General features: G+C 45.8%; 1 protein-coding gene across 2 annotated transcripts in view; it reads right to left on the reverse strand.

The window, feature by feature from the left end:
• Med27 (mediator complex subunit 27) overlaps positions 1-26,686 on the reverse strand; it is a 177,803-nt gene that overhangs the window by 56,202 nt on the left and 94,915 nt on the right. For both annotated transcript variants that reach the window (XM_013021240.1, XM_013021241.1), the window contains exon 4: positions 2,545-2,638. In XM_013021240.1, the coding sequence (XP_012876694.1) occupies positions 2,545-2,638 (94 nt within the window). The remainder of the gene's footprint in view (positions 1-2,544; positions 2,639-26,686) is intronic.

Below are 26,686 nucleotides of genomic sequence, written 5' to 3' on the forward strand. Positions count from 1 at the left end.
TCTGCTGCTTTCTCCGTCTCTGCCTCTTCCTTTTAGGAAATACTCCTTTCCCCTCCATGCACTTTGGGTGCAGCTGAGGCCTGACCCCCTTGGCACCCCACAGGGGGCTGGGGAGGGCGCAACATCAGGGTAGGCAGGGTGCCACCCTGGCAGAGCAGCTTCCATACAACAGCACCAGGTACAACAAAGCCGGCCCGCCCTTCCTCAGTGGAGCACAGGGGTCCCTGTCGGCTGCTTCAGGAGGAACACAGGCCCAGCTCCGCTCTAGCAAGGAGGAAAGGGGAGCTGGCACAGCAGCAGAGCTGGCTCAAGCCTGTTCTGCCCTACTTCAGCAGCCGCCTAGCTGCCTCTCCCTGTCCATCCACTTGCTCCCAAGCTTTCGAGAACTCACTTCCAGACTCACTTCCACCTCTGGCCTGTGCTCCTGTGGTGGTACCGCCCCCTTCAGACGCCAGCCTCTGCTGCTGAAGCAGAGGAAGAGGCAGCTAGCAAAGCGTGGTCCCAGGAGTTGACCTGATCTCCCTCCCAGGTGACAATCCTCTCCCACTCCCATCACAGGAGATGGTGCAAAAGACCTAGAGGGTTACAGCTTCATAGTGTGCATGCGTGTGCCTATGTGTACCTGTGTGTGCATGTACTGTGCATTTACCCTGGTACTGGGGCTTGGCTTAAACTCAGAGCCTGGCACTTCTGCTTAGTTTGTTTGCTCCAGGCTGGTACACTACCACATCAGCCACATCCTCACTTCAAGCTTTTTGCTGGTTAGTTAGACATAAAGAGTTTTTCAGACTTTTCTTTGTGGGCTGGCTTTGAACCAGAATCCTCAGATCTCAGCCTCCTAAGTAGCTAGGATTATAGATCTGAACCACCAGCACTGGTCAATAAAGACCATCTTTTAAAGTTAACTAAAGCAATTATGTTACAAGTGTGATTACCCACCTGACCATGAGCTGTAACTCCTCCAGCCACCTTTCCTCCTATAGGCAAGCACATTGGCTGTGAATTTCCGTGCCAATGCACACAGTAACCACCAGCCAGATGTGAATTAGCCATGTACAGAGGTAAAGCGGGGTACGTAACACGGACTCTTCATTTTGTGGCGCCCCCACATTCTCATGAGCTCGTTAGAGCAGAAGTTTCAAGAGAAGGTGGCCGAGGCCGACAAGTCAGTGGGACACAGAGCCTGCTTCTGCTTCCTCAGGTGCATGGGGCAGGTCTGACGCCTGCCTGCCTGAACGCCTGCACTCTCTGCTCGCTCCCGTCAATGCCAAGTCCCTACCTTCCTCACGAAATGGAAGCTCAATGACCCAGAAATAACTGAACAAACCTATTTCACTGGGGACATTTTCATTTTTATCTTCATTAACTCTTTGGCTCCTGCCAAGCAGACTGAGAGGAGGATTTATGTTTCCACGGTGGCCTTGGAGGATCTTTACATAGACAATTTGTACATTGAACAGAGACAGAAAACACTGCATATCTTGCAGACAGTCACCTCTTACACAAAGAAAATTGCTTTCTTTTTCTATCAAAAGAATACTGTGTTATCTCATTATCTTTATGTTTTAGCTGAAAGAATTTTGCAGAAAAGTAGCCTGTTACCCAAATGAACTTCACTAATGTTTTTCTCAAAAATGAAATATTACACACTTAAGAAACTCACGTCCTTTCTGTTGTTAGGAAAAACAAGTGTGCGCACACAACCAGCCTATTCTCCTAGAATGAATGAAGAGTGGCCTACCTGCGTGGCTGGCTATTTGCAGGGTTTACACAAGGAAAATGCAACAGTAGGGGCGTTCACACTAAGTGCCCAGACAGGGCAGCAGCTACAGACTAGACAGATGCAGAGTGCCCTGCCTCCCTGACACCATCCTGATGGGGTCCTTCTTGCTCTATAAACTATGTGGCTTTGGCATGTGTGTCCGGGGCCCTTGCACTGGGCCCTATCCAGACATTAGGACACTTTTCTCATGGCCAAAGCCAGCTCTCTTTAAGGAGTAACATGATCTTACATCCTTAGCTCACTGGATTTCCAAAATATACTATCTTTGGTGAATTCATAAAAATACTAACATCAGAGGTGAGATTACAAGGCTGACTTTCTGAGAGTGACAAAACTAGGAATAAAAAAACAAACAACTAGGAATCACTGGTGACGAGGGCTCAGATACTTTCCCCCAACACATTCCTACGAAGCTGGTCCTGTGGTAAAAGAGGGTTCTCTTTAGCTGAGCAATATCTTGCCAAATATACTTTGGATAATTTTAAAAAGAGATTTGTAAAAATGATGCTAGGGAGGTTTGCACAAGACCTGACTTGTATGAAATGACCTTAGCTTTCCTCTCTTGTTAACTCTCATGGGAGATTGCAATTTGCTCAAAAGAAAGGATTCGGGTACAGAATTTTTAATGTCAGTAAAGAAACATGTTTGTCACCATAGAACTGGGATTTAATCTCCAGTCTACAGAACCCAGCACAGGGCCAAGAAAGGTAACTCTGAAGACAACTTCCTTCTGTGTCCCCCAAAAGGCAAGTAGAGCTTACCAGAAGCATTGCTGACGTCCCATTAGGTCTGGATAAGTGGATGGACATTTCAGGAAACATCCTGTCGATGCGGCTGATGACATCATCCACATATCTAGGTGGAAAGGAATACACACATATGAATGTGAGCAGCATAAAGGCACAGCTGTAGTCAAAGGGCTGCCAATTGACAGTGCAGCACACTAAGGCTTCGGTTTTACTGTTCTTCATTGCTGTGCTCCATTTTTAAGAATATGCTCAAATCCTCTCCTCTCTTGCCTTCTCACAGTAAAAAGAAGTGATTTCTTTTGGTATTTACTTCCACATTCTAAAGAGTATTTTAGATGCTACTTAAGTTTTCACTTCAATTATGTAGGCTCCTGTAAGTAATTTCTTTTTTTTTTTTTTTGGGTCCGGTCGTGGGGTCCGAACTCTGGATCTGGGCGCTGTCCCTCAGCTCTTCAGCTCAACTCTCGCGCCCTACCACTTGAGCCACAGCGCCACTTCCAGCTTTTTTTCTGCTTATGTGGTGCTGATGAATCGAACCCAGGGCCTCATGCATGCGAGGCAAGCACTCTACCATTGAGCCACCTTCCCAGCCCTCCTGTAAGTAATTTCTATGGAAACTGGCTGTGGTGTGTGTGTGGGGGGGGAGAGCACTGAAGTTTAAACTTAAAGACCTCCTGCTTGCTAGACTAGGCCTCTACCACTTAAGCCTTACCTCAAGCACTGTGTGGTAAAGAGGCTTGAACTTAAGGGGTCATGTTTTTGCTAAGCTTTGTTTTCCTCAAGGCAAGCTCGGTTTTTGTTGCTTATTTTCAAGATAAGAGTCTCTCAAACTTTTCAGTGTGGGCTGGCCTTGAACTGTGACATTTCTGTTTTCAGTTCCCCCAGTAGGTAGGATTATAGGTGTGAGCCACAAGCACCCAGTCATTGTTCCTTTCTTCCCCTTTTTAGAATTTTTGTTTGTTGTGGGGTTTGAACTCAGGGCCTGGGTTGCTGTCCCTAAGCGTTTTTGCTTAAGGTTAGCACTCTTACCACTTTGAGCAACAGCACCACTTCCAGTTTTCTGCTTGTTAACTGGAGATAAGAGTCCTATGGACTGTCCTATCCACACACACACACACACACACACACACACACACACACACACGCACCCCCCCCCCCATTTGTTTTAAGTAGGACCTCATAGCTCTAAGTTGTCTTCTGGGAATTGTTTTTCCTTAGTCCCTTGATTTTTATTTGATTAGATGCCCTTGATTTTAATTTTTATTAGCCTTCTTGCTTTCTCTTTTCTCTCCTCCTCCAGTCTTCCTATATAGCCCAGGCTGGCCTTGAACTCCTAACACTCCTATGTCAGCAACCCCTCCCCCCCCCCCCCCCCCCCCCCCCCCCCATGAGTGCTGGGATTATAGGTATGCACCTATAATGTACCCAGTGCTTACCCGATTGGTTTTCTGGAAGTCTATTATGACTTTATTCCTATGCTCTAACTCTAGAGATTCTTTACTACAATTAATGTATCAAGTGAGCTAGCAAGGCCATTTTTATGCTTCCAAAAGTGGGTGTTCTCTGTTTTCCCGGCCCCAGTGGAACCTCTAGTTCTTAACACTTAATCGTCACTGAGGCCACTGTCATTAGCACTTGGCACAATGTCTGGCATGTACTGAAGATGGCAAGGTTACACGCTGCTTATGGGTAGTCCTAACACTCCATAGGACAGTCTGCCAAAGTGCCCTCTCTCAGTGGATGTGCCTTTCCTGCAATGAAGGTCCACTGTGTAGACGTCAGCCCACGGCGAGGAGAGCTGGGTCTGCCTCGGCTCCCTGGAGAGGAAATTATAAGAGTATTTGTGCTCACCAACCAATCGCACTGGACACAAAGGATGCAAACTGGATGCAAAACTATCTATTAAAGGTCTTACATTGGATTTCATATCTGTTGGATATGACAAATTGCATTACATGTCCATTAAACCAGACACGCATCCTCGCTGGAGGATGGAGGGACATAAGCACTTGGTTCACAGCATGGGAAGATTTCAGTTGGAAACATGGGGCTCCCGAGAGACAGCAGGCAGCAGCATGCTGCCATCTGTTAAAAAGTGAGCACCAACACAGCCACCCTGAAAGTCAGAAGGTAATCCTACAGATGAACTCAGGAGGGTCTCCTCAGAGAATGCTAAGGACAGTTTCAAGCTTTGTGTTGGAAAAGATGCCACAGCAGGCCTGGTGCAAACCAGGAGGACAGGAAGCAGATAGGAGAGGGCTGAGGTGGAGGTGCTGAGGAGAATCAGCCAGCACCTGACGCCATCTTCCCCTCTCCAAAGGACGATAGGTGGGAAGACAGCACTGGAAGGTGAACTGGCTCAGCAGGAACACACTGTTTCTTAAAGGCAAGCCTTCATCCTCTTAAGATTCTAAATAGTTGCTCATGAAGAGCTAAGAAACAGATTGACCAAGACATGGCCTTCTGTGGTCCTCTTCTCGATCTCTGGGTTGAATTTTCTACAGTCTAGGATCTAAGCTTAAATGCTATCATTTCCTCCTTTACCTGGTGTCTCGGAGATGGCAGAAGACACTTTACACCAGGAGTTTACACTCCAGTCCTGGAGAGCTTTCTACATTTACATACTTCTCTTCTAAATCTATGTTGTGTGGTTTTAAACCCAGTTTCTTCAGAATCAGCAGGATGCAAAACCTGGCATCCTGTGTGACTGGAGGTCACCACTAAGTATATGCTAATAGGGAGGGGGCAGGCAGTCTTCTGCATGGGTCCCCAATCAATAGCATCACAGGCTGGCAGCTCAGAGAGAATGAATATGCAGGGCCTCAGAACAAAGGCAACATCATCATTTGCTCTCCCTTGTATCTTTCACCTCAAAGCCTTCAAAGAACCTTCTGGAAACCTAGTGTCATCAGTAGGTTAGGAAAGCAAGGGAGTAAGTAGGTTATATGATGGCCCCAGGTCACAAAAAGGTAGACGCAAGTACAGAGAGCAACTCCCCAGAACTCCATGCTAGGTACCTGATCTTGCTTGCTTTCAGTGAGTGAGGGTCAGAGTTGTAAATATTCAGAGAACACGTGTTCCTGGCCGTTGCTGATTTCTTTCTTTATGAGACCTTTATTTAAAGGGAAGACCTTTTCGACAGTGGAGCAGAAAAGCAGTTCCTAGATAAACATTGCCTATGTGCATCTGATCATACAAAATAATAGTTATCGAAATGGACTCCGGGATATGAAAAAAATAGTTTTTTTTTTTTTTGCTGTTTTTGTTTTCTTTCCTTTTTGTTCTGTTTGTTCATTTATCTGTGTTTGGGAGTGTAAGGACACAGAAATGGGGGGACAAATGGTGAACAAATGTAGCAATGGTACTCATTAGACACTATGTTGAAAATGTACTATACAACTAATGGCTGGGGATGGGAGGGAAAAACTGGGAAAGGCTGAAGTAAGGGGTGACATTGTTCAAAAAGAAATGTTCTCTTTACCTGACTTATGTAACTGTAACCCCTTACATTACCTTTATAATAACAATTAAAACTTTAATAAAAAAAAAGAAAAGCAGTTCCTAGGAAGGACGCCTACTGCTGCTACACAAGCCAAGAGATCTGGGGTAACTGGGTTTTGTTGGTGTTTTTTCCACACCGACTGAGCTTAACTAAAGCTCAGCAAACTCAGTTCAGTTATTTTATGAAACAAGAGAATCTTAAGGAAGACTGTTTTCCATTCACATGCCTACCATAAAGGAGATGAAAATTTCTTTGTTCCAGATGACATTATGTATTTGCCAAAAAAAGAAAAGGGAGAAAGTCAGCTGCACCTTTAGTTGAGGAAAACAATGTCTCAATTCTAGAAGCAAAAATCAAAACACTTCCTCTTTAGACAGTCTCAGCCTTGGACCCCAAATCAACTGCCAGTGACGATGACTTGACAGAGGAGAGCTTGGATGGGCAAATTCTAGGTGTGGCAGCTTTGCTTTGCTGGGACAGGGCTGGTGTGGAGGTGGTCTCGCCAGGCTTGGTGCTGGTACAGGAGGTGGTCTCACCAGGCCTGGTGCTGGTATGAGGAGGTGGTTTTGCCAGGCCCACACCCAGGTAGGCCGGCCAAGGACAGGTAGGAACGGCCTGCTCAACTCCCACACGTCACCATATGTTACTCTACCTTTAATTACTTTAATTTTTACCTTTGGAATATAGGCAACAAGCAGCAGCGCAGCAGTGGTGACTAGTTTACACTGGAGCAGACGCGAGGCGGAAAGACATTAATTGAGTGCCAAATTGAGCAGTGAGTCACCATTTGCACATATCTGTCAACCTGCTAACAGGGTAATAACTTGGAAAGATCGCAGTTCCTATTTACATTACCAGAACCTTTCGAAAACTGAGGTTCTGCATGGTTCTCCTTTATTCAAGCACTCGGCTGATAAGCCATCTTGATAGTCCAAGAAGCCATCTAGAAACACAAACTTCTAGAAATCTCAGGTTCTGATTAAGGCATGAATCATAACTTCAGTGTTTCCAGGCAGAACGCTAACTTTCAAGTCAGCAGGGAGTCGCGTTTCCCTGTCCTGCTCCTAATGAGAATCACATGCTCAATGGTGTCTGCCCCTATCTTATCCAGGACAAAGCAAGTTAACTCATCACTCTGTTATGGGGCTTCACATGCCACCTCAGCACCTGCAGCATCAGGAAGACCCACTCCATTCTTAGATGTGTGTGTGTGTGTGTGTGTGTACATGCACACACGCGTGCACGTGAATATGCATACTAGGCTTGAATACTGGGCCCGGCACTGTCTCTTAGCCTTTTCTGCTCAAGGCTGGTGTTCTACTTGAGCCACAGCTTCACTTCTGGCTTTTTGGTGGTTAACTGGAGATAAAAGCCTCACAGACATTCCTGCCTAGGCTGGCTTTGAGCCTGAACCCTCAGATCTCAGCCTCCTGGGTGGCTATGATGGCAGGCACCGGTGCCCAGGCCTGCCTTTTGTTTTTCTTCAAGAAGCTTAGTTGCTTCTTTAAATGGCCTTAATAGGGGATCCAAGGCACAGCGGCACTCCAGAGTCCCCTCCAATCAACGTCCCTGGGGATCCAGAACTCCCACGGTGCCTGCACCAGGTGGTCTGCAAGGACACCCCAAGCCCAGGCTTGGGCCGCTCCCGGTTTTGTCGGCAATCCACTCACAACCCCCAAAGGCATCTTGTAAATATGTAGATTATTGGCTTTTCCTGTTTCTTTCACTGGTGCTTTTTAATCTTTCTTGGGTAACACATCACTTGGAGAAGGTATTGAAAAACTAAAAATCATGCCTACACAGCATTTTACATACATTTTCCTGCAATTTGTATTCTCTTAAAGTCCACTCATGGGCCTCAAGTCAAGTATCTCTGTCTAGACTCCGGAACTTTCTCCCTCTGTCTTGGTTGCAGTGTAGAAGGAAAAAGCCTGAAGTGGTGCAGGGCACAGTAAAGCCCTGTTGATCTTAAGATCATGATTCCAAGACTGAGCCCTAAGGTTAGTTTTTGTTTACTTACTGCTTAATTGACAAATAAAATTAGCATGTATTTATCTAGTACAACATGTGTTTTGAAATCTGTATAGATGTTGAGGTGGCTAAATCAAGCTAATTAGCACGTGCTTTATCTCATTACCATTTTTTCCTGTGGTGAGAACAATTAGAACCTACTTTCTCAGCAATTTAAGGATGTGACACTCTGTTATTTACTACAACTACCATGTTGTACAATAGGCTTCATAAACTGACTGTTGGTACCATCCACAAGCATCTCCCAGCCTGCTCCCTTTCCCACCCTGGTAACCAACCACTGTCTGACTTTATACTTCCATGACTTCAGTTGTTTTTAGAGTCTTCACAGAAGGGAGAGTGCCTGGCTTATTTCACTTAACATCATATCCACCAGCTCCATCCATGCGCCATGAATGACAGTGCTTCTTCTTAAACACATATCACGCTTTGTTTACCCATTAGTCTACTGATGGACACTTGGGCTGATTTTCTGCCTTGACAACTGTGGCAGTTACACTCTCTTGAACATATGGATATCGACTCCTGTGACTATTCCCTGTAGTGTGAGGGAAATCACATGGTCTATTTGAGCTTTCTGAGGAATCTCCACATTGTTCTCCATACTGCCTGCATTGTTAGCTTTTTTGTCTCCAGGTTGGTACTCTACCACTTAACCCAGAGCTCCACTTCCAGATTTTTTAGTTGGAGATACAAGTCTCACAGAGGGGCTGGGAAGGTGGCTCAGTGGTAGAGTGCTTGCCTTGCATGCATGAGGCCCTGGGTTCGATTCCTCAGCACCACCACATAAGCAAAAAGAAAAAAAGCCGGAAGTGGCACTCACTGTGGCTCAAGTGTTAGAGCGCTAGCCTTGAGCTGAAGAGCTGAGGGACAGTGCCCAGGCCCAGAATTCAGGCCCCACGACCAGACCACCCCCCCCCACACCAAAAAAAAAGTCTCACAGACTTTCCTGCTTGGGCTGGCTTTGAACCTCGATCCTCAAATCTCAGTCTCCCGAGGAGCTAGGATTACAGGCGTGAGCCATCAGTGCCCGGCTGAAGGGCTGATGAGAGAGATGACAACTAGTGGAGATAACACCCCTTGCTCTATCTTGCAACCCTGGAAAAATAAGGTAAGCCCCGATGGAACAATGCCCCTGCTGACCCTGGAGCCCCGAGTCGACCTTTACAGGGGACAGCATCCCTCCTTTTGGGGTGAGGTAGATAGTGATCCAACCCAATGTCACATAGCTGACAGTCATCCAAAGGGACACAAAAGGGAGACCACTAATTCCAGGCCCCACTTCTTGCTCATCACTGTCATCCTTCTCCCCACGCAGCTCCAGGAAGCAGGTAGACAAGACTGCACCCCTTGAGCAGCTCTCCCAGATGAGAGTTCTGGTTGGGGATTTGTATAAATCCGCTAGTAGCCAAAAGGTTTTTCTTCACTTTGCCCTGGCACCTTACTCTCACTTTCAAATAAACTCTGCCCCTGCTCCCAATCTCCCTGCCTCCTAATTCTTTATTTGGTGGGGAAAAAGGACCCGAGACCTCTAGATGGTATCACCCCTGCTTTCCATGATAAACTCAAGTCTAATTCTTAGGCAGCCATAAACACGCTTCAGTCCAACTGCTGCTTATCCCAGCCTCATCAGGCCTTCTGCTCACATCACAGGCCCACCTAGAAGACCGCCATCCCACCCCCGTGCTGTGAAAACCTCCCCTCCTCAGGAAAGCCTCCCAGCACCCTATATCCCACTCATCAGCACACCTTACCTAGTACAGCACTTACACAAACTCTGACATTCCCACATATTTGTCCTCCCCCAATCTTTGAAGGATTCTTTAATGTCTGAGATTATATGACGCAGAATCCCGGCACTAGCCACAGTGCCTGGTGCTCCACAGTTCACGGAGCCCAAAGTGAGGCCACTCTGAACTCAGTGCAATGCAAAGTTCTCTTCAGTGAACGAAGACTCGGGTGTGGGAGCGCTCATTACATCAGCCGTCATAAGTCAGGACAACAGCAGCCAGGAAGCTTCAAAACAGGCGGCAGAGACCCTTTAAAGTCAAGGCTTACGATGCATCCGCAGACTGCCCGCATCTGTTCTAGTAGAAGCTCAGTGCCTCTGAAAGCAAGTGCCTTCAAAAAAAAGTGCACTGTATTGACACGCCAGTTTTAAAATGCTGCTTCGAATGAACTAATTAATTCTGCAAAACATTAGTACAAAGCTGTGGGCTTCCAAATTGGGATTACAATACCAAAGTGATAACAACATGGAAGTAGAAGACATCTCCAAAGATAGGGGCTTTGCAAAACATTCATTTTCTATCTATGTGGTTAGATACATTGCAAGTTATTTGTTATTAAAGCCTTAAAATAATTGATGGACAGATGGCTTAGTTCTCTAAATTCTGACCCTTCCTCAAAAGAAAACAACAAAAAATAAGCCCTACAACAAATCTGGCCCTGGGCCAGAGCTCTCATGTGCTGCCATGCTTAGCCACTCCAGCCAGATTGAAATAGCATTCACCCCACACAGTGTGTACCATACAGGCTGTTCATTTTTGCCACCCATACCAGGTTGAAGAGTTAGGGATGCATATATTAATAAACCCTATTTTGGGGGAAAGAGAAATACCCAGTAGCCACCATGAAGGCAATTATTTGCATGATCTGAAGGTGATTTAAGACATTCCACTGCACCTGTCCACAATGATGAGCTGGCAAGGCCTAGGCCTGGCTAGGAACAGATGGGGGTGTGTTTAATTACTCCATGTGAATGAAGCTGGCTGAAACGACAACCACTAGCCTCATGTGATTGAAGAAGGAGACTGGAAACAGGTCAAACACTCACAGGCAGATTTGTAAAAAGGCTCCACTTCCCCTCCCTCCCTCTCCCTTCCCTTTTCTTCTTCCCTCCTTCTGGGTGGGAACACCCACCTACTGGGTGTTCTCTTTCAATGAAAGTTACTTGAGAACTTCAAAAATCTCCTTGTGAAACTCCACACCTAGACAGGCACCAGGGCTGATAAGTTTAAGAGTGAAGGGGGCCCACATTCCCAGCCCTGTTGTGTCTATTAATAATAGTCCTCAACAAACCAGTGGCGGGTTTCAGGCAGCAGCTGACCCCTGACCCTCCCTCCCACCACAGCACACCGCGCAGGCTGGGGAGCCCCGGGGAGCGGGCAGTTCCCCAGACTTCTCACTGACAGTGGGAACACGTGTGGTAGCATAGAGGCAACATGAAATCAACGATGATATTCTCTCAGGAAAGATCCGCTCGGTGCCCGAGCAAGCCAGGGACTAAGAGACGTTTATGGAGTCTCTGCCCTCATAGGCTGCAGCTCATTTGCTAATAAGCCATCCAGGCTTGACCGCAGAGCCATGGGACAACCAAGTGAAATTACCGTAGGTGCTCCTGCTGGGTTTTTGCTTTTGTAAGGCTCAATTAGCGTGCAGAGTTGGTAGGCAATGGGAAGGGGTGAAATAGTGACCGCTTGCTTTGCATCTCATTTTGTATTAATAACTCAAATGCACAGGTTTTTCTAAAGTTCTGTTCTTGCCTTCAGGTATCGTGTGCAATTCAGTTTTCTCTAAACACTTAGGAGATGTATTAAGCTTGGGAATTGTAATTTCACTACCTTATTCTGAGAGATAGAGAGAAAGAGATATATAGAGAGATAGACAGAGACAGACAGAAACAGAGAGAGACAGAGAGAAATAGAGAGAGAGACAGAGAGAAATAGAGAGAGAGACAGAGAGAGAGAGGAGAATCAGGAGGGCTGCGGCCACCTAGCAGGGCCACACACCAAGGCCTCTAAGTATGGTATGCAGGATGAGGGTTAGCTTTCTCTCACTATGCAGCAGGGGTGCAGGGCAAGGGCCATGACATTTAGAGAAGAAGGGGATGATGATTACTGACTGGGGCTTTGTCATCAGCTGCAGCAGGGGCAGTAGCTACGTTTCAAGTTTGACACCACTGTATACAGTACACTGGGTGGAGGTACACATGCCTTCCCCAAACAACCCTCTCCTCTAGTAACTGCCCTGAGAGGGACCCACATGGATGGAGCACATCCCGGGCTCCTGTGCCACTGCTTCTGGATGACACGTGGGAGGTGGAAGGAGCGAGGTCAGGTGTTTATGCAGGAAGTGGTATCAATGGTATCCATCCTTCTCCACACAGTGCTGTCTGCCTCTCCCAGACTTTCACCTCCCAGATCCTCCTCACTCTGGGGAGGGCAGAAAAGACTCTGCCCACTGGATCTTGCAGGGGTACTGATGAGGCCCTGGGGGCTCCCCATAATTTGCCCATACTATTGAGATAGCCCCTTACCAAAGTCTCCACTGTCTATAGAGTCAGGACCTGGTCAAAGTTAACTTCCAGAAAAACACTCCTTTCAAGTAAAACTACTACATTAAAACAACACTGAGATTCCACCTGCTAGAATAAGAAATACAGGGAACTGGAAAATGTGTAAATTGATGGACACTGGGATGTGAGTATTCCTGACTGGCAATGGAAGAAAAATTTATGATACATACCACTTACTTAGCTGAACAGCACTGGTTTAACAATTTTTTTCCTAGAGAATTTTAACTGTGGATGTGAATTGTTTAGAAATTCATGTCATTCAAACAGAGTAACAGAATTATAATGAGAGGATCTGCCTTACTGAGAATAAATAGCATCTTGATCTGGTTTGGTTTCCTTTCTTATCCCCACCCCTCTGTTTATTTGTGGCACTGGGGACTGAACCTGGGGCTCTGTGCTTGCCAAGTGTCCTGGCACCTCCAAACTATAGTACAAGGAAATCTCTCAAATCAATGCCAAGAGCTGGCTTGCTCTCCTTCTAAGTTCACTGTTAAGTTCACGTTTGCCCTGGACTATCAGTCCTAAAAATGTGACACCTGTCCATGAAGTGGCACAGGAAGTGATTTTAGGTGGTTTGGGGTGGAAAATTTTAATTTGCATATATGCATGTATATAAAAATATATCATTTGTAAATAAATAGTAAATAAATGTGTGATTTCATAAATACCAGTGTGGCTCCCTGAGCCTGAGACAGCCTTTCAGCTCTTTCCTGATTGATGATACTGTGCTCCTGAATTTTATCACAATCTCATGTGTTTAGACATTAGCTAAATAAAACATTAGCTAAATAAAAATCCTTCCTATGTTGATAGGAAACCATGAACAAACTGGAAAGTCATTGTGGAAGGTCATGAGATCCCAGCAGTGTCACGTGAGACAAGCCACTGGGCCTCAGCTTGCTCTGAAAGTTCTCATGCTGCAATGAGAGCAACAGTAGTATCTCCTTCCAAAGAGCAGTTCTGAAGACTAGATAATATATTTAACGGACCTACCACCTCACTGTCTCTTGGTCTCTGTCTGTCTCTTTTATACACACACACATACACACACACACACACGCACGCACACACACACACGCACGCACACACACACACATACACAATAAATTGGTTGTGAGATGATAATGAGCCAGTACATTAAATTACCTAGAATCCAAGCATCAAGGTGTTTTGCTTTATTCTCTCCATCTCCCATTAACTCAAAGCACAGGGCAACGTGTCCTGCTGAGAAATCCCAGAGTAGGGCTGGGAAGGTGGCTCAGTGGTAAAGCGCTTGCCTTGCATGCATGAGGCCCTGGGTTTGATTCCTCAGCATAAAGAAAAAAGTCAGAAGTGGCACTGTGGCTCAAGTGGTAGAGCACTAGCCTTGAGCTGAAGAGCTGAGGGACAGCGCCCAGGCCCAGAATTCAGGCCCCATGACCGGACCCAAAAAAAAAAAAATCCCAGAGTAGCTGTGGAAAATCTGGGTTCCACCCCAATGTTCTATGCTCATGGCTACAGTGGGCTTTGGTCTCCTCTTCTCTGAGTCCTTCTAGTCCTTGCTGACTCAATACTGTGAGTTTACTATATTCACCAAGAAGCAATTACACAATTCTAAAGACTGCCCATCATATGGTAATTATTCTAGAAAATCCAATTAATCAAAACATCCCCTGCCTGAACTTTTGGGAATAGCTGGAATCTATTATACTTGATGGATTTTAGTCAAATCAATCAGTATTTTTAACAGTAGCATTATTCCAAGTACAGATAGGCATAAAATGCACTGCCTTTGCCTTTGCTTTTATCTAAGGGGCCCATGACTAGAAGTGTCTGAAGAAACTTGTTGCAAGAACACACTATGGCAATCAAGCCTAGGGACTAAAGATGAGCATCTTAACTGGAACCCCAGAAATAGAAGTTTGGCAATTACAGAAACTTCCAAGAGGGTTCTGCTCACCGGAGGGCATGAGTGCACATCGAGTGCAGGTGTGTAGGCTACCCTAATGAGCCGAGTAGGATGCCGGGAGGGTGCATGTGGTTAAATAGCACCTGCCTAATGCATCTTCCATGTCACAGAATGAAGACATAAATAGGATTATTTACTTAAATGTCAAGGGTGTTACACAGAAGTCAGGAGTGTAATAGCCCGGTCCAACACCCCCCACACACCCGATTCAGCTGTGTCCCATCAACCATTTCATCCATCACCCCAAACATCCCACAGGCCCCAGGGCCAGGAGGGCTAAGGCCTGCGCTGTGACCTGTGAAGTGCAGCGGGCACACAGTGGGCGGAGCGGGCTCTGTGGAGTTAGGGGTGCTGCTCACAGTGACGGAGCACAGCCAACCCGGATCCCACAGTCGTCCTGACAGGGATCACAGTGACTCACAGCGAGTGAGTCAGTAAGTCAACCACATGGAACTGTGTTAACATGGACAGTTACACGTAAAACGGAGATAACAATTCCAAATAAACAGGAGCTGTAGCGAGGTGACCGTGATAAGGGGATGACAAATGGGGGATGCAAGCAGCAATCCCTTCAACTATGTGTCACGAAGCTTTCCTTCTCAACGTGTGAGAGGCTGTCTACAACAGGATGGGTTCTGGCAGCTATTCCAAAATGTGCGACAGACACAGATCAATTATTCCTGGCTGATGAGAATAAGAAGAGAGAGTGACAATGGGGAACACTAAGGTTAAACGCTAGGCAAACTTTTATAACCAGAAGATGGGTGGCCGAGTGGAAAGGCTGCCAGGAGGCCCCAGGAATGAGCACCTGCAGAGGCAACTGGACTTCACGTCCACACCTGTCCACACGTGCACGGAAACACTTGCACTGCAGTCAGGGGAAGGGAAGTGTGCTGTTAGAGAGGTTTCTGTCTGTCAAGATGAGCGCAGAAGCACAGAGGTTATCAACTCCTGCTTCTTACGGTTTTAACCCTGCCTGCCGCACAAGTGAGGTTTTTGCCCACCGGGCCAAACTTAACATTTCAACTCTATCATGTGCCTGCTAGGCTCACAGAATGGAAACACGAGGCTGTCTAGGCGTGGCTGTGGAGGAGCTCCTCGCCCACAGAACAGTATTTCTTCTCTGCCTGAGACATTCTCTGATGTTCCAGCCTTAATTTAAAGGTTTCTTTCTCCATGGGGTTCTGACCAGTAGGGCAGATTACTTGTTGATAAAAAAAAAAAAAAAGTAAAGCATTCATGTTTGATGAGCATGACTCCAACTTTTCATCCTTTCCAAGAAGTTCTAAAGGCCCGATGGCTCTGGGAAATGGGGCTTCTTCCAGATCTCCACTGTAAATAATTATGGATCACTTCAAGGCCTAATGAAAGTGGCAGGGTACATGACAGAACTTCCACTTTCATTAACTAGCTACAGCGTCTCTTGCTGGGGAAGCTGTGCTTGTTGTAGTCTGCACACACCCTAAGCCAGCAAAGCCCTTTCACATCCACTGGGGCCCACACGTGCTCCAGCAAAAGGTCTGCTCTTTCTCTGAAAGACGGCAGCAAGCGGTGTCCCACCACCTTTAGCACCTTCCTCCACAAGGCCAGGCACTTGAGTGAATCGCTCTCAGAAATACATTCCAAGAGTTGACAGATTTAAGAATTTTAACTCTAGTCCCAAGGAATCATACAGTTCCAGATCTGGGAGGCAGTAGAGCGGCTCTCTGGCCCCACAGCCTTCACTCTGTGGGGAGCCTGGCTGACCTGTGTAAAGCTTTCTAGCTGGTTGCGGGGTCGCAGGGGGATTGGAACCCAGTCCCTTCTGAATACATCAGTCTGAAACACAGACCTTTAAAGCATGGCTACCATAAGCATTATAAACCAATAAACACTTCCTAAGGATAGGTTTAAGAGCCATTGCTAAAAACATGTACAAGGTTTCTACTGTCATTTTTAAAAAAAGAAAACAGTAGTGCTATGTTCTTATCTACTTTATATTTCACCAATAAATTCTGGCCATAGTTTAAGTGTCGCTGAAATTATACCAGAGTTTTGAGAAAGAGGGATCTATTTTCAAGCACCTACCTCTGGGGAAGTAATGAGTCTGTATTTAAAGTACATGCTTGGACATACTCAAATTAACCCATGCTTGGTGGGGGTGGGGAGGGGGCGTTAGTCTACGCTCAATTAATATCTGCTTTGGTGTTTTCTGAAAAACTTTTAAGAATAAATAGATCTTGTTAAATGATTTATAAAGGCTCTCACTATTTTTACAGAGAAGGGGAAAAGCTGGATGAAGTTCATAGTTAGAGGGTTTCATTTTATCTAGATTCAAGTTAACTAATGATTTTTATTCTGTAGATGTGCGTGACATTTCAGCATTGATCCAAACACACTTGATTCATCTATTTTGGTTTGTAAGGAAGTTTCCAATCCAAAAATAAACTTCAAAAAAGCCAAAGCTTGATTTCTAAAACCTGTGCCACAACGACCAGTACAATACTGAAGCACAATGTTCAAGCAAACCATTTCCAAGCCATACATCATTTTCTGTTTGGGTCCGACCCAACTGTTTCAAAGTTCATTTTTACAGTGTTCAGGGATAATAGCAACCGTATCATTCACAGGAACCATGGCCAGTCAATTTCTACAGAGAGTAAATGGAATTTTTCCAAATAGATTAAGTTTTAGTATAGAGAACAAACACCCCCTGAGGTTAGTATTTCTGAAACAAAATGGCCAGAAATTAAGTTCGGATAATTTCAAGGGATACTTTTCAAGTGTGACTGGCTCAAAATGGGAGGCCCACTATCTTAAAATTGTTTAAAGTGCCCGAAAGCAGAAAGTAGAGAAAGAAGATGGGAACACTGGAGATTCCTACGTCACCGTAAAGGTTTTTATAACACCACTAGCCTGCAGGAGAGACCATCCCCATTGCCCCTCATCCCTCGCCCCCTCCCCCCTACCCCCTCCACTGGAGAATGCACCTTTCTTTAACTAAGGGCTCAGATACCACCGCCTGGCTTTGTGGATGACTCCCCGTTTACTTTTATCCACTCAAATGCATGTCTTTTTAAAGACAGATAGACTTGCGTTTATTCCTAACAAGAAGACAACTTCATTCTGTTTAGAAATGCTCAGAACACCCCCTCAAGCCCAGGGCTCTGCATTCACAGCTCCTTCTCGTGTTGTTATGTAAGCACTGGCTGCTGGCTGTTGTTGGTATGTGTGTGGCATGTTTCCCAGTGCGTCACCCTGACAACCCAGAGAAAAGGGGCTGTGAGTGAGGCTTTGGCAGTCTGGAAAACCGACAGCGACAGTTTCGGTGGGCCTGCCAGCGAACTTCCTGCTTCTTGACTGTGTACCACTTTGTTATGGGGGTCAACGATGGATAGGGGGTGAGTGTGTCGTCCTAACACCATGTGGATAGCCCACCAGCTAGGTACTTGGTGTTAGCGGCAGGAATGTGACGGCGGCATGGGTGCTGAAGGAGTTATGGGGTGTGGGGGCGGGACTTGGGCTCCGCTGTACAATGAAGAACGTGCTGAGTCCACCTTGGGTTGTTCACAGAAGGTAAACAAGGACTGAGTAAGGCATTCTGTGTTCAGTGTTACAGGAGGGCCTGACGGAGGACTCCATAACCAAGTTACGGCTGTGCGACGGCTGGGAAGCAGCATCCTCGCTCCTCTGTGCTTCTGTTAATTCCTACAAGGTCAAGAAGGTCAAACAAAGTGGCGTCCACAGGGGCAAATCACTGCAGCCCCACCTCAGACAGGACCACAGATACAGAAATGTGTCTTTCCAGGGCCTAAGAACAGGAAAGAGAAGCGATGGGCTAGGTAGTTTGACGTTGGGATCTGATACTGAACGCCCACTAAACTCCCGTTTAAACCTTGAAGCAAGGACGTGCAATTCTTACAAGACGGTGGTCCGTTTAGAAAGAGGAAAGCATAATGTTGAAGCACAAGGGATCAAACTGGCCTGCTTTGATGGAGTCCTTTTCGATACAAGGACACATTACCCATACTTCAAGCTTTCCCATGGCACTATGCTAATGTATGTTCAATGTTACATCTAAAACCCCGCAACCCTTCCAGCAATTCAGTACCCAGCTCTTATTTTCAACTCTTATTTACATGCCTATCCCTTTCTCAATCAAGGTTTTAAAAAAGTGAAATATAGAAAGATGCACATCCTGAGTTTTGTTTATCTGGGTCCAGAGCATTTGTAGGTATTTCCACTTAATTCAAAAAGGTTTGGGAAAGTGAAAAGTTCAGATCCCTTAATCTTTTTCTTTTGACAATAAATTATTCATGAAGCTCTCCCCCTCATTCCCAAATGGTGAGGTTTAAACAATTGCTTAAAGTGCTGTTTTTAACTGCAGCACACATTATTCATGAAGCCTCCAGCCCAGGAAGCACTCACTTGCTAACTGGTCATTTTCACCTGATCAATGACTCCTTGTGCGGAGTACCCCCCACGTTGGGACATGGTACCGCAGAGGGTCAGGGGCACTAAGTGCCGGCTCTCACACATAAAGCAGGGTGGTTAATGGTCATTTTAAGGTCCACATATCACCCTGAAAATCTATTAGTGTGTGGCTTAGTCAAAGTCATCCGAGATGATCTGGGGGAGGCGGGCACAGTGGGAACCTTCCTGTAACAGGTTGAGGGATCAATTTATTTATTTCAGATTTGTTCTTTTCCAGTTGAAAAACCACTAAAGACTTTGCAAGCAATCAGCTCAATAGCCACAAGGTACAGCAGTGGTGCGTGGCTGACCCTGTGCAGCCCGGGCCGCCTCTGTCCCAGGTGGACTCTGAGGCAGTATCGCTGGCTGCTGATTGGCTGCGAATGGCGAAGTCAAGAAGACGCACAGCCCAGGGGTCTACATGGCCCGGACTTTACCTCACTTTTTCCTAAATACAAGCCTGAAGGTAAGAGGCCACTGAAGTAACAAAAATTAAAGAATTCCATTTAAGTACCAAGTCCTCAGGCCACTCCTACAGACACCACTCACAGCCCTGTGAGGTCTCTTTAAATGAAGGGTACACTTTGGCAAACCACAAAGCACAGTACCCAGTGCCCAGAAAGTTAATCATCAGAGCTAGAGGACTCTAGAGTTCCTTGGGGGCCAGGGTCCCCGGAGCGAATATCTGCTGACAGATAGAGTTGGGACGCTTGAAATCGGGAGGGCATTCCCACAAATGGAAATTACAGATTCCCCAAATTTTCGTGAGCTAAACAAGAAGAAATTTTATTTTGCTGTATTTCAGGTCACATGCAGCATATAACCAAAAATTTAATGTTTTCCCTAATGAACAGAAGAATGAGTTTACAGTTATTTTTTCTTTACCTGGATCCTGTTTACTCCTCTAATGTTACTGCTAGTAAAATGTCTCAGAGAACTCTGGGTACTCTGGTCAGCTATGATTCTGATACTGGGCCACACAATATAGTAGAAAAGAATTTGGACTCAGATACCATCTTTCCAAGTTCAAATCTCTGTTCTCACAGGATTTGAACTACATAGATCACATACATACTCTGTCCCTTTTAAAAGACAAGCACCTGCCAGGGCTTATCCCCACTATATGGGGACTCTGTCCTTAGAAAATACAGAGTCCTCAGTGAAAACAATCTGAGGGTCCACCAGGGCTGGGTATCTTTGCTGTGGGATACTGTTCAACTTTCTTGCATCTCAGTTTCTCCATCTGTGCACCAGGAATAAATGACAATATTGTCACCATCACGTGAAGTATGTGAGGTGCTTTAGCACATGGTACGCACTCGATATGGGGTAGCTCTCATCATTATTGTATTGGTAATGAAATACTTTCTCACGTAGCTCTTTTACTCTGTACAGCAATCACCGTGCTTGCATATACAATATGCCAAAAGCTTATTCAAAGTACAAACCCTGGGCCATTCTAATTTGTGGGTGTTAATTCAAAATTTTCAGAAATACATGGTACTATTTTCAGAACCATACTTCTCCAAGAAATTTCTCAAGTGTAACCCTCATGACACTACTGCTGTGAATCAGCCACAAAGCGCTCAATGGCGACTTGTAAATAGATAATTGTAAATTAAACCGAAGTGTATGATTTAAAGTATTACTTCTGCTTTCATTATCACATTGAATTTATACCAGACTCCATCTCAAAAAAATTCTTGTCTCAAAACTCTTGTACCTGGATTCGAATTTGTCTTAAGCTAGCAGATGTTTTTATGCTTTACAAGAATCCTAGTTCTTTGAGCCAAAAGGGACCAACCTCCTTATTTTACCAATGGGAAGAAGCCCAATGCACCAAGTGGCAGCTTAGGGCGGGACAACTACTAAAGGGCAGAGACAGGGCAAGGAGTGTGCTTTGTTTTTAGCTCCAAGCCCGCCTTTCTCTCTACAACCCCAGAGGGCTCCTAAGTGGAAACACTGTGTTTGTGACTCTAGAGATCATAATGTCTTAGATACAGGTACTATTCTGTCTTTAACAATAGTATATGTATGCATATGTACACATGTGTGCAAGTGCATGTGCACACAATTTACGTGGTGTGTACTAGTGTGTGTGTGTGTGTGTGCGCGCGCACACACACACACACACACACACACACACACAATATGAAGGCCTCCATGACAGAAAGACAGAGATCAAGACATGCCATTTTGTAGGAACAAGTACTCAGAAGTGAAAGGATATGATGTCAGGGATTTTCTTTGAAACATTATAGCCAACAACACAAGTAAAAAGGCAATGAAAGGCAGAAAAAGAAGACATGGCCAAATGTTGGCCTGTGATCTGAGAGTCTGTCTCTGGGAAATGTTCACTATTGCACTGTGGCTGCTATTTGAAAGGTTAATGGTGGGATGGGGAGCATCTCTGACATGGGACTGGGGAAGGCCCAGTAGACAGGCAAAGGACAGGCAGTACTTAGGGCTAGAGAAGGGGTAGACTGAGAAAGTTCCAGAAAATAGAGAAAGCTCTGTAGTTAGAACAGAGGAAGGACTGGCAGATATCGAGAAGGAGCCAGGAGGGGCCAGAAATCTATAGAACTTGGTGAGAGGCTTGGGATGCACCCTAAACTGAAGGGAAGCTTCCGGATTTGTCTTAACCACAAAAAAGGCGCAAATTAAACGCATGCTGTGGAGGGCTCTGGCTGCCGTGCAGGAGGCAGAGAAAGCAGAGCCCGGCGAGGGTCAGGGTGCAGAGGAGACCTGGGCGGCCGGGCAGTGGATGCAGTGCGTCCTGGAGTCTCCACGGTGAGTGAGGTGACTGAGTGGGCCACTCGGCATGTGGGGGCTGGGCAGATGAAAAAGGGAGACCTTCACTCTTGGATTTTGGTCATGTCATAATTACCTGTCTGAACTTACTCTTTTTCCCAGAAATGAGAGGAAAACTTGACAGTTCTCTGTGGTTCGCCTCTATGGTGCCTGAAGGAAAGGAGCTGAGGCTCAAAAAGAACACTTAATAATCATTCCCCACACAGGGAACAAAGCCGACAGATGAGTGGTATGGTCTGTGCAGCTAACCTTCTGAAGAGATTATACTGCACGGCTAACGAGAAATGGAAGAAATGTGGAAGGTGAAATTTCAGAGGGGGGGGGGAGGAAGAGGACAGTGGGGCGCAAGTTCCACCATGGCACTCTCCCGCTTTGTTTCCAATATGAAGGGGTTGAACCAATGAACATTTCTGATATGTTTGGAGAGAGAAATACTAGCGCTGTCTGTCCTTTCTCCTGGTATGGAAAGGGAGGTCAAATTTCATGTCCCAACTTACAAGTGGAGCACATCCTCATTGCCTAATGCTATCTTTCATATTTACCAAACTTTACTGAGGAGACTTTGTCCAGTGATTCCTATACTAACTGCTGGTTTCTGAGGTATTGCACTGCAAATAGAGACTGTTAAGACATGTATATTTTAATACACAAAACAAATACCCTGAGGTGGCAAAGAGCACCCCAGTCTAGGGTGTTGGGGTCCCAGAGCCCTGGCTTCTAGCCCTGGATGGCAGTGTACAGATCTAGGTTTAGTAAATGACACCAAAGGAATGCCAGGCCGCTGAATGCAGCATCTTGTTTCCCCTGGAAGTTTCCAGGCTCTAGGCTCACTGCTAGGTCTCTAAGAGGGGTAACGCTCTTAGGGGACAAGGTCAAGAAGACTAAATCGTCTGCAGGAAGAACTGCTGTTGGGCAAAGGTCCAGCATGCCCTCAGTTTGCCCCTCCAGATCTTTCAAGAAAACCTTCCGGAGGGAGGGCCAGGAAAGACAGAACTAAGTGGGAGAAGCTTTCTGGGGGCTGGGGGAAGTCCGGGAGCTCCCTGGGAAGGAAGAGAAGCCCTATGGGAATTCAGGAGAGCGCCGGGCTAGGTGAGCACCTCACTACCCAGGAGCAAGTTGATCTTCATCAGAAACTGGGTAAGCAGGAAAAAAAGTGGGAACACTGAGAACACTGACTTCCTTTGTGGTGAAGCATTTAAAAATTAAAAGATTAAGTTTAAATATATGCAGGGAGAAAGATACGCAATGTTCAAACACCACTAATCTAGAGCCACTCTTGCAGGAATTTTAAGAACATCACGACAAATATATAATCAATCAGCTAGCACTCAGAATGAAATGCAAGGCTAAAAAAAATTGCGATTTCTTTTTCAAAACTGAAAGTAGTATTACAGAATTTATCAACAAGGGAAATAATTTAATATAGCAATAAAATGTCAAACAAATGCTCAGAGTAAGAAGACAAGTGAAATGTTTCCCACGCCATCTTCCTGTCACTGGTTCCACCCTAGGAAGTTCTCAACTCTCCCAGTGTTTTCTTGCCTAGCAGTCATGCACCCATTGTGAACGAACAAGGCCTTCCTGTGAACCAACTCCCAGTGGGACAGGTACCCCTCAGGGAGGAGCCTCACCTCCAGCTGGAGGACAGTCCTGCCTGGTCTCAGGAAAGCTCCGGAGGTTGGAGGTCAACTCTAGGTCCCTTGGCAACCACTGAGATGCCAGTGGGCCAGTGAGACATGGGGAGATGGACTGCTAGCCTTCACAAAGGTGTACGGAAGGCACCAGAAGAGGCAGTGCTGACGAGATCAGCTTGACTTGCCATGAGTGGACAGGCTACTGCCATCTTGCAACACTGGGGAGCGAACCCGAGGCAGACTGAATGGCTGCCTCACTGGGGCCTAACATACATTTACTCATTGCTGAAATCACGTGTTTGATTAAATACAGTAAAAAGCTCCACCACAGAACTCGTGTTACAAGTGAATTGTTTCAGTTCAGTTAATTTAAATTTGCTCATCACAGAAGTTAGATGCTAAGCTCAAGACAGGTGAAGAAACTGGACTAACCAAGGCTTCTGCGTCCTGCTGACCACATTCCTGTAGCCATTCTTAATGCACACTGTAATGTCAGTGGGTGGAGCTGGCAATGGCCCCAGACACTGGAGATTTGTGCGTGGTCCTATCCAAACCACGTAGGTAGCTTTTACAGAGAAGAGACCTGGGAGATGGAAGGCGGTGGCCCACTTAAAGTTGAGAACTGAGCCGTGACGGAGGTAGGACAGAATTCAGGACCCCTAACTCCTACATCTGGGCATCTGTCAAATTACTGGGTAAGTCTGGAAGAGAAGATGTGATTAAAAGGAGGGCTAAACCAACATCTTACTGCTGAGTCTCACATTTCCCCTCTTAGGCACTGTTCTTGCACTGGATGTCAGCTGAGCTAAGTTCACGAACTTCACCATAGTTCCTTTCATGGGTTACGCATCTGCAAACACTGCCTCTCCCTCATTGCCCTTTGGATCTTAAGAGCGTACAGCTTTTCTCAGGAGCAGCAAACCTAAAGGTGTTGGGAGACAGTTGCAGGTGCTAAGACGCAGTGGCAGTAGGTGTTCAATGGAACCTCGGTGATTTTCTATCTGCTGTGCCTGATGCTAAGCTTAGTCTCATTTATTTTCATGCTGACCTTTAAGACAATGTAAAAAAGAACTTAATTACTTTGCAGTCATTTGTGAAACTTGTTTTGGTTATTGCTATGTATTTTTTCCCTCTCAATATGTGATTCAGAGAAGGTATGTGGAGTAATACTCAAGTGTTTAGGATATTGCAGATCTAATTTCCAAAGGAATGCATCTCCAATTTTATCACTTAGTAAGTGGCAGCTCAGTACTGTGCCTCTACCAGGAATCTGGTGAGTGGGCTTCCCAGAGCATGCCCCCTTCCCATAAGCTTGCTGGCCTTTCCCACTGCTAATTAATTATCTCCAGCAGTTGGCAGGATGGAGCAGACAGTGGTGCTGCTACCTACAGGAAAAGAAGGAGAGAATTAACCACAAGGAGAGGAGGCCAAAATCAGTTGTTACAGGGAAGCACTTTGATAAAGTCCTGGGTCTGTTTTGGTTTCTACTTCTAAATAAGCAAGTTTCACAGCTGAACAAGTATTATCGCTCCAACTTTCAATTTCCTTGGGTTAAGTGGAAAAGAAAGAGGTGTTGGCAGGAGTCTGGCTATTTAATCTTTCTTTGCAGGTACTGGGGTTTGGACTCAGGCTTTGCACTTGCTTGCTCAGCTAGTGCTCTGCCAGTTAAGCCACACCTCCAAACCTTTTCTCCCCTGTTGATTATGTTGGAGATAAGTCTTGTAGACATACGTGTCCGGGCAAACTTCAAGCCTCAATCCTCTGGATCTCAGCTAGGATTACAGGTATCTAGTCTACTCATTCTTTTAACTACAGTCTTGTCATAGATACTGGGCAAGCAAAGTCAACCAAGATATAATCCTTCTCTTCAAACAATTCTCAGCAGAGGCAGGTAGGGCAGGAAACTTGAGCATATAATAACCAGCAAGGTGAGGAACGATAGCTGTTAGAAACACATGGGCACTGTGAGAATAGAGATGTTTTGGGGGATCACTTGGCTATACAAACAGGAAGCCATGAAAGCTACACGGAAGAAAAACAAGAAAAACGGGGAGTTCATTGGCAGAATACTCAGGTATCTCTCCAAGACCCCTGAACAGGGAAATTTCCAGCCATATAAGGGGCTCTCCCTCCCACTCGCTCTCGGCCAGCTCTGGGGAAGCAGGGCCCCTACACGATCTCCTCTGGCGCATCCTGGTCTAACTGCATTTCCAAGCCAGCCTGGGCAGGAAAGTCTGTGAAACTCTCACCTCCAAAAAACTACTCAAAGAGCCAGAGGTGGAGTTGTGACTCAAGAGGCAGAGCCTTGAGCAAAATGCAGTGTAGGATTAGCATCTAGGCCTGAGTTCAGGCCCAGGATGGGAGTGCAGAGATGAACCTACGTGTACTGCACCCAGAATCCAGCCATCCGTGTCTCTCTATCCTGAAATCCAAGATGTTCACTCCAGCTCTGAAATGCTGTAATGTAGAGACCAAATTGTCCTTCCATTAGTTGACAGTAAGTTTCACTCTTTTGTCCTCTATTTTATTTTTAATTAGTTTACGAAGGGGTTTTGGCAGATCAGGCTAGTTTAAGAGTACAAAGCAGCTTGATCAATGTCGGCCTCTTCCATCATTTCCCCGCCCTGTCCCAGTCCCACCCAGCCCCAGTCAAGTTAGCTAGTTACATTCTTAAGAACACAGGCCAGGAGAAAAAGAGAGACCCAGAGTATCTTATTACTGAGATGCATAATAAGATTATTCTCAGTTCTGAGCATTAGTCCCCCAGGAAAATGAAGAACAAATGTTAGCAGTAATCTAACCTTCCATTACAAGTGAACAGGCCCTGCTGAAAAATTAAAACCAATCCTGACCAGAGAGTCAGGCAAAATAGGGAAGTTAGCAAAGAACTAGCAGCAAAGACCTTTTCCTTCTTTGCCAAGCTAAACTTTGCACCATTTGCTTCATATTTGCTTTTACTTTTTTTAAGATCTGTAAATATAAACTGTTTACAGAGATTAGGAGTGAGCTACCAAAAGACCTTCAAGCAAAATAACCACTGAGCATAGTATCAACCAAGCTGGTTCTGCCTCTAACCTACAATGCTATTATCTAATCAGAAAAGCCTGAAAACCAGATCATTATGCTTGAGGAACACATAATTATAAGAGGAGGCCTCACCCCTTCCTGCTCTCCCAAACCCTGATCACAACAGTTGCCTTGAGACCGCACTTGCAGGAAAAGCACTAATTGGGACTCTAGTAGCAGCTGTAATGCTTTGATGTCAGCTACAAGACTGAACTTGAGCAGAATTTCTATGGCCTAGCCAAGCGGGCCTGTCCTCAAGGTCCACCCTCCAGCCACTCACTATTCCCTGGAACCTCACTCAGAAGTTGCCACTTACAAGCTACTGTCACAGAGCAGTCAAGGGCCACTGTAAG

This window comes from Dipodomys ordii, unplaced genomic scaffold (genome assembly GCF_000151885.1).
Source record: "Dipodomys ordii isolate 6190 unplaced genomic scaffold, Dord_2.0 Scaffold55, whole genome shotgun sequence".
Classification (NCBI taxonomy): domain Eukaryota; kingdom Metazoa; phylum Chordata; class Mammalia; order Rodentia; family Heteromyidae; genus Dipodomys; species Dipodomys ordii.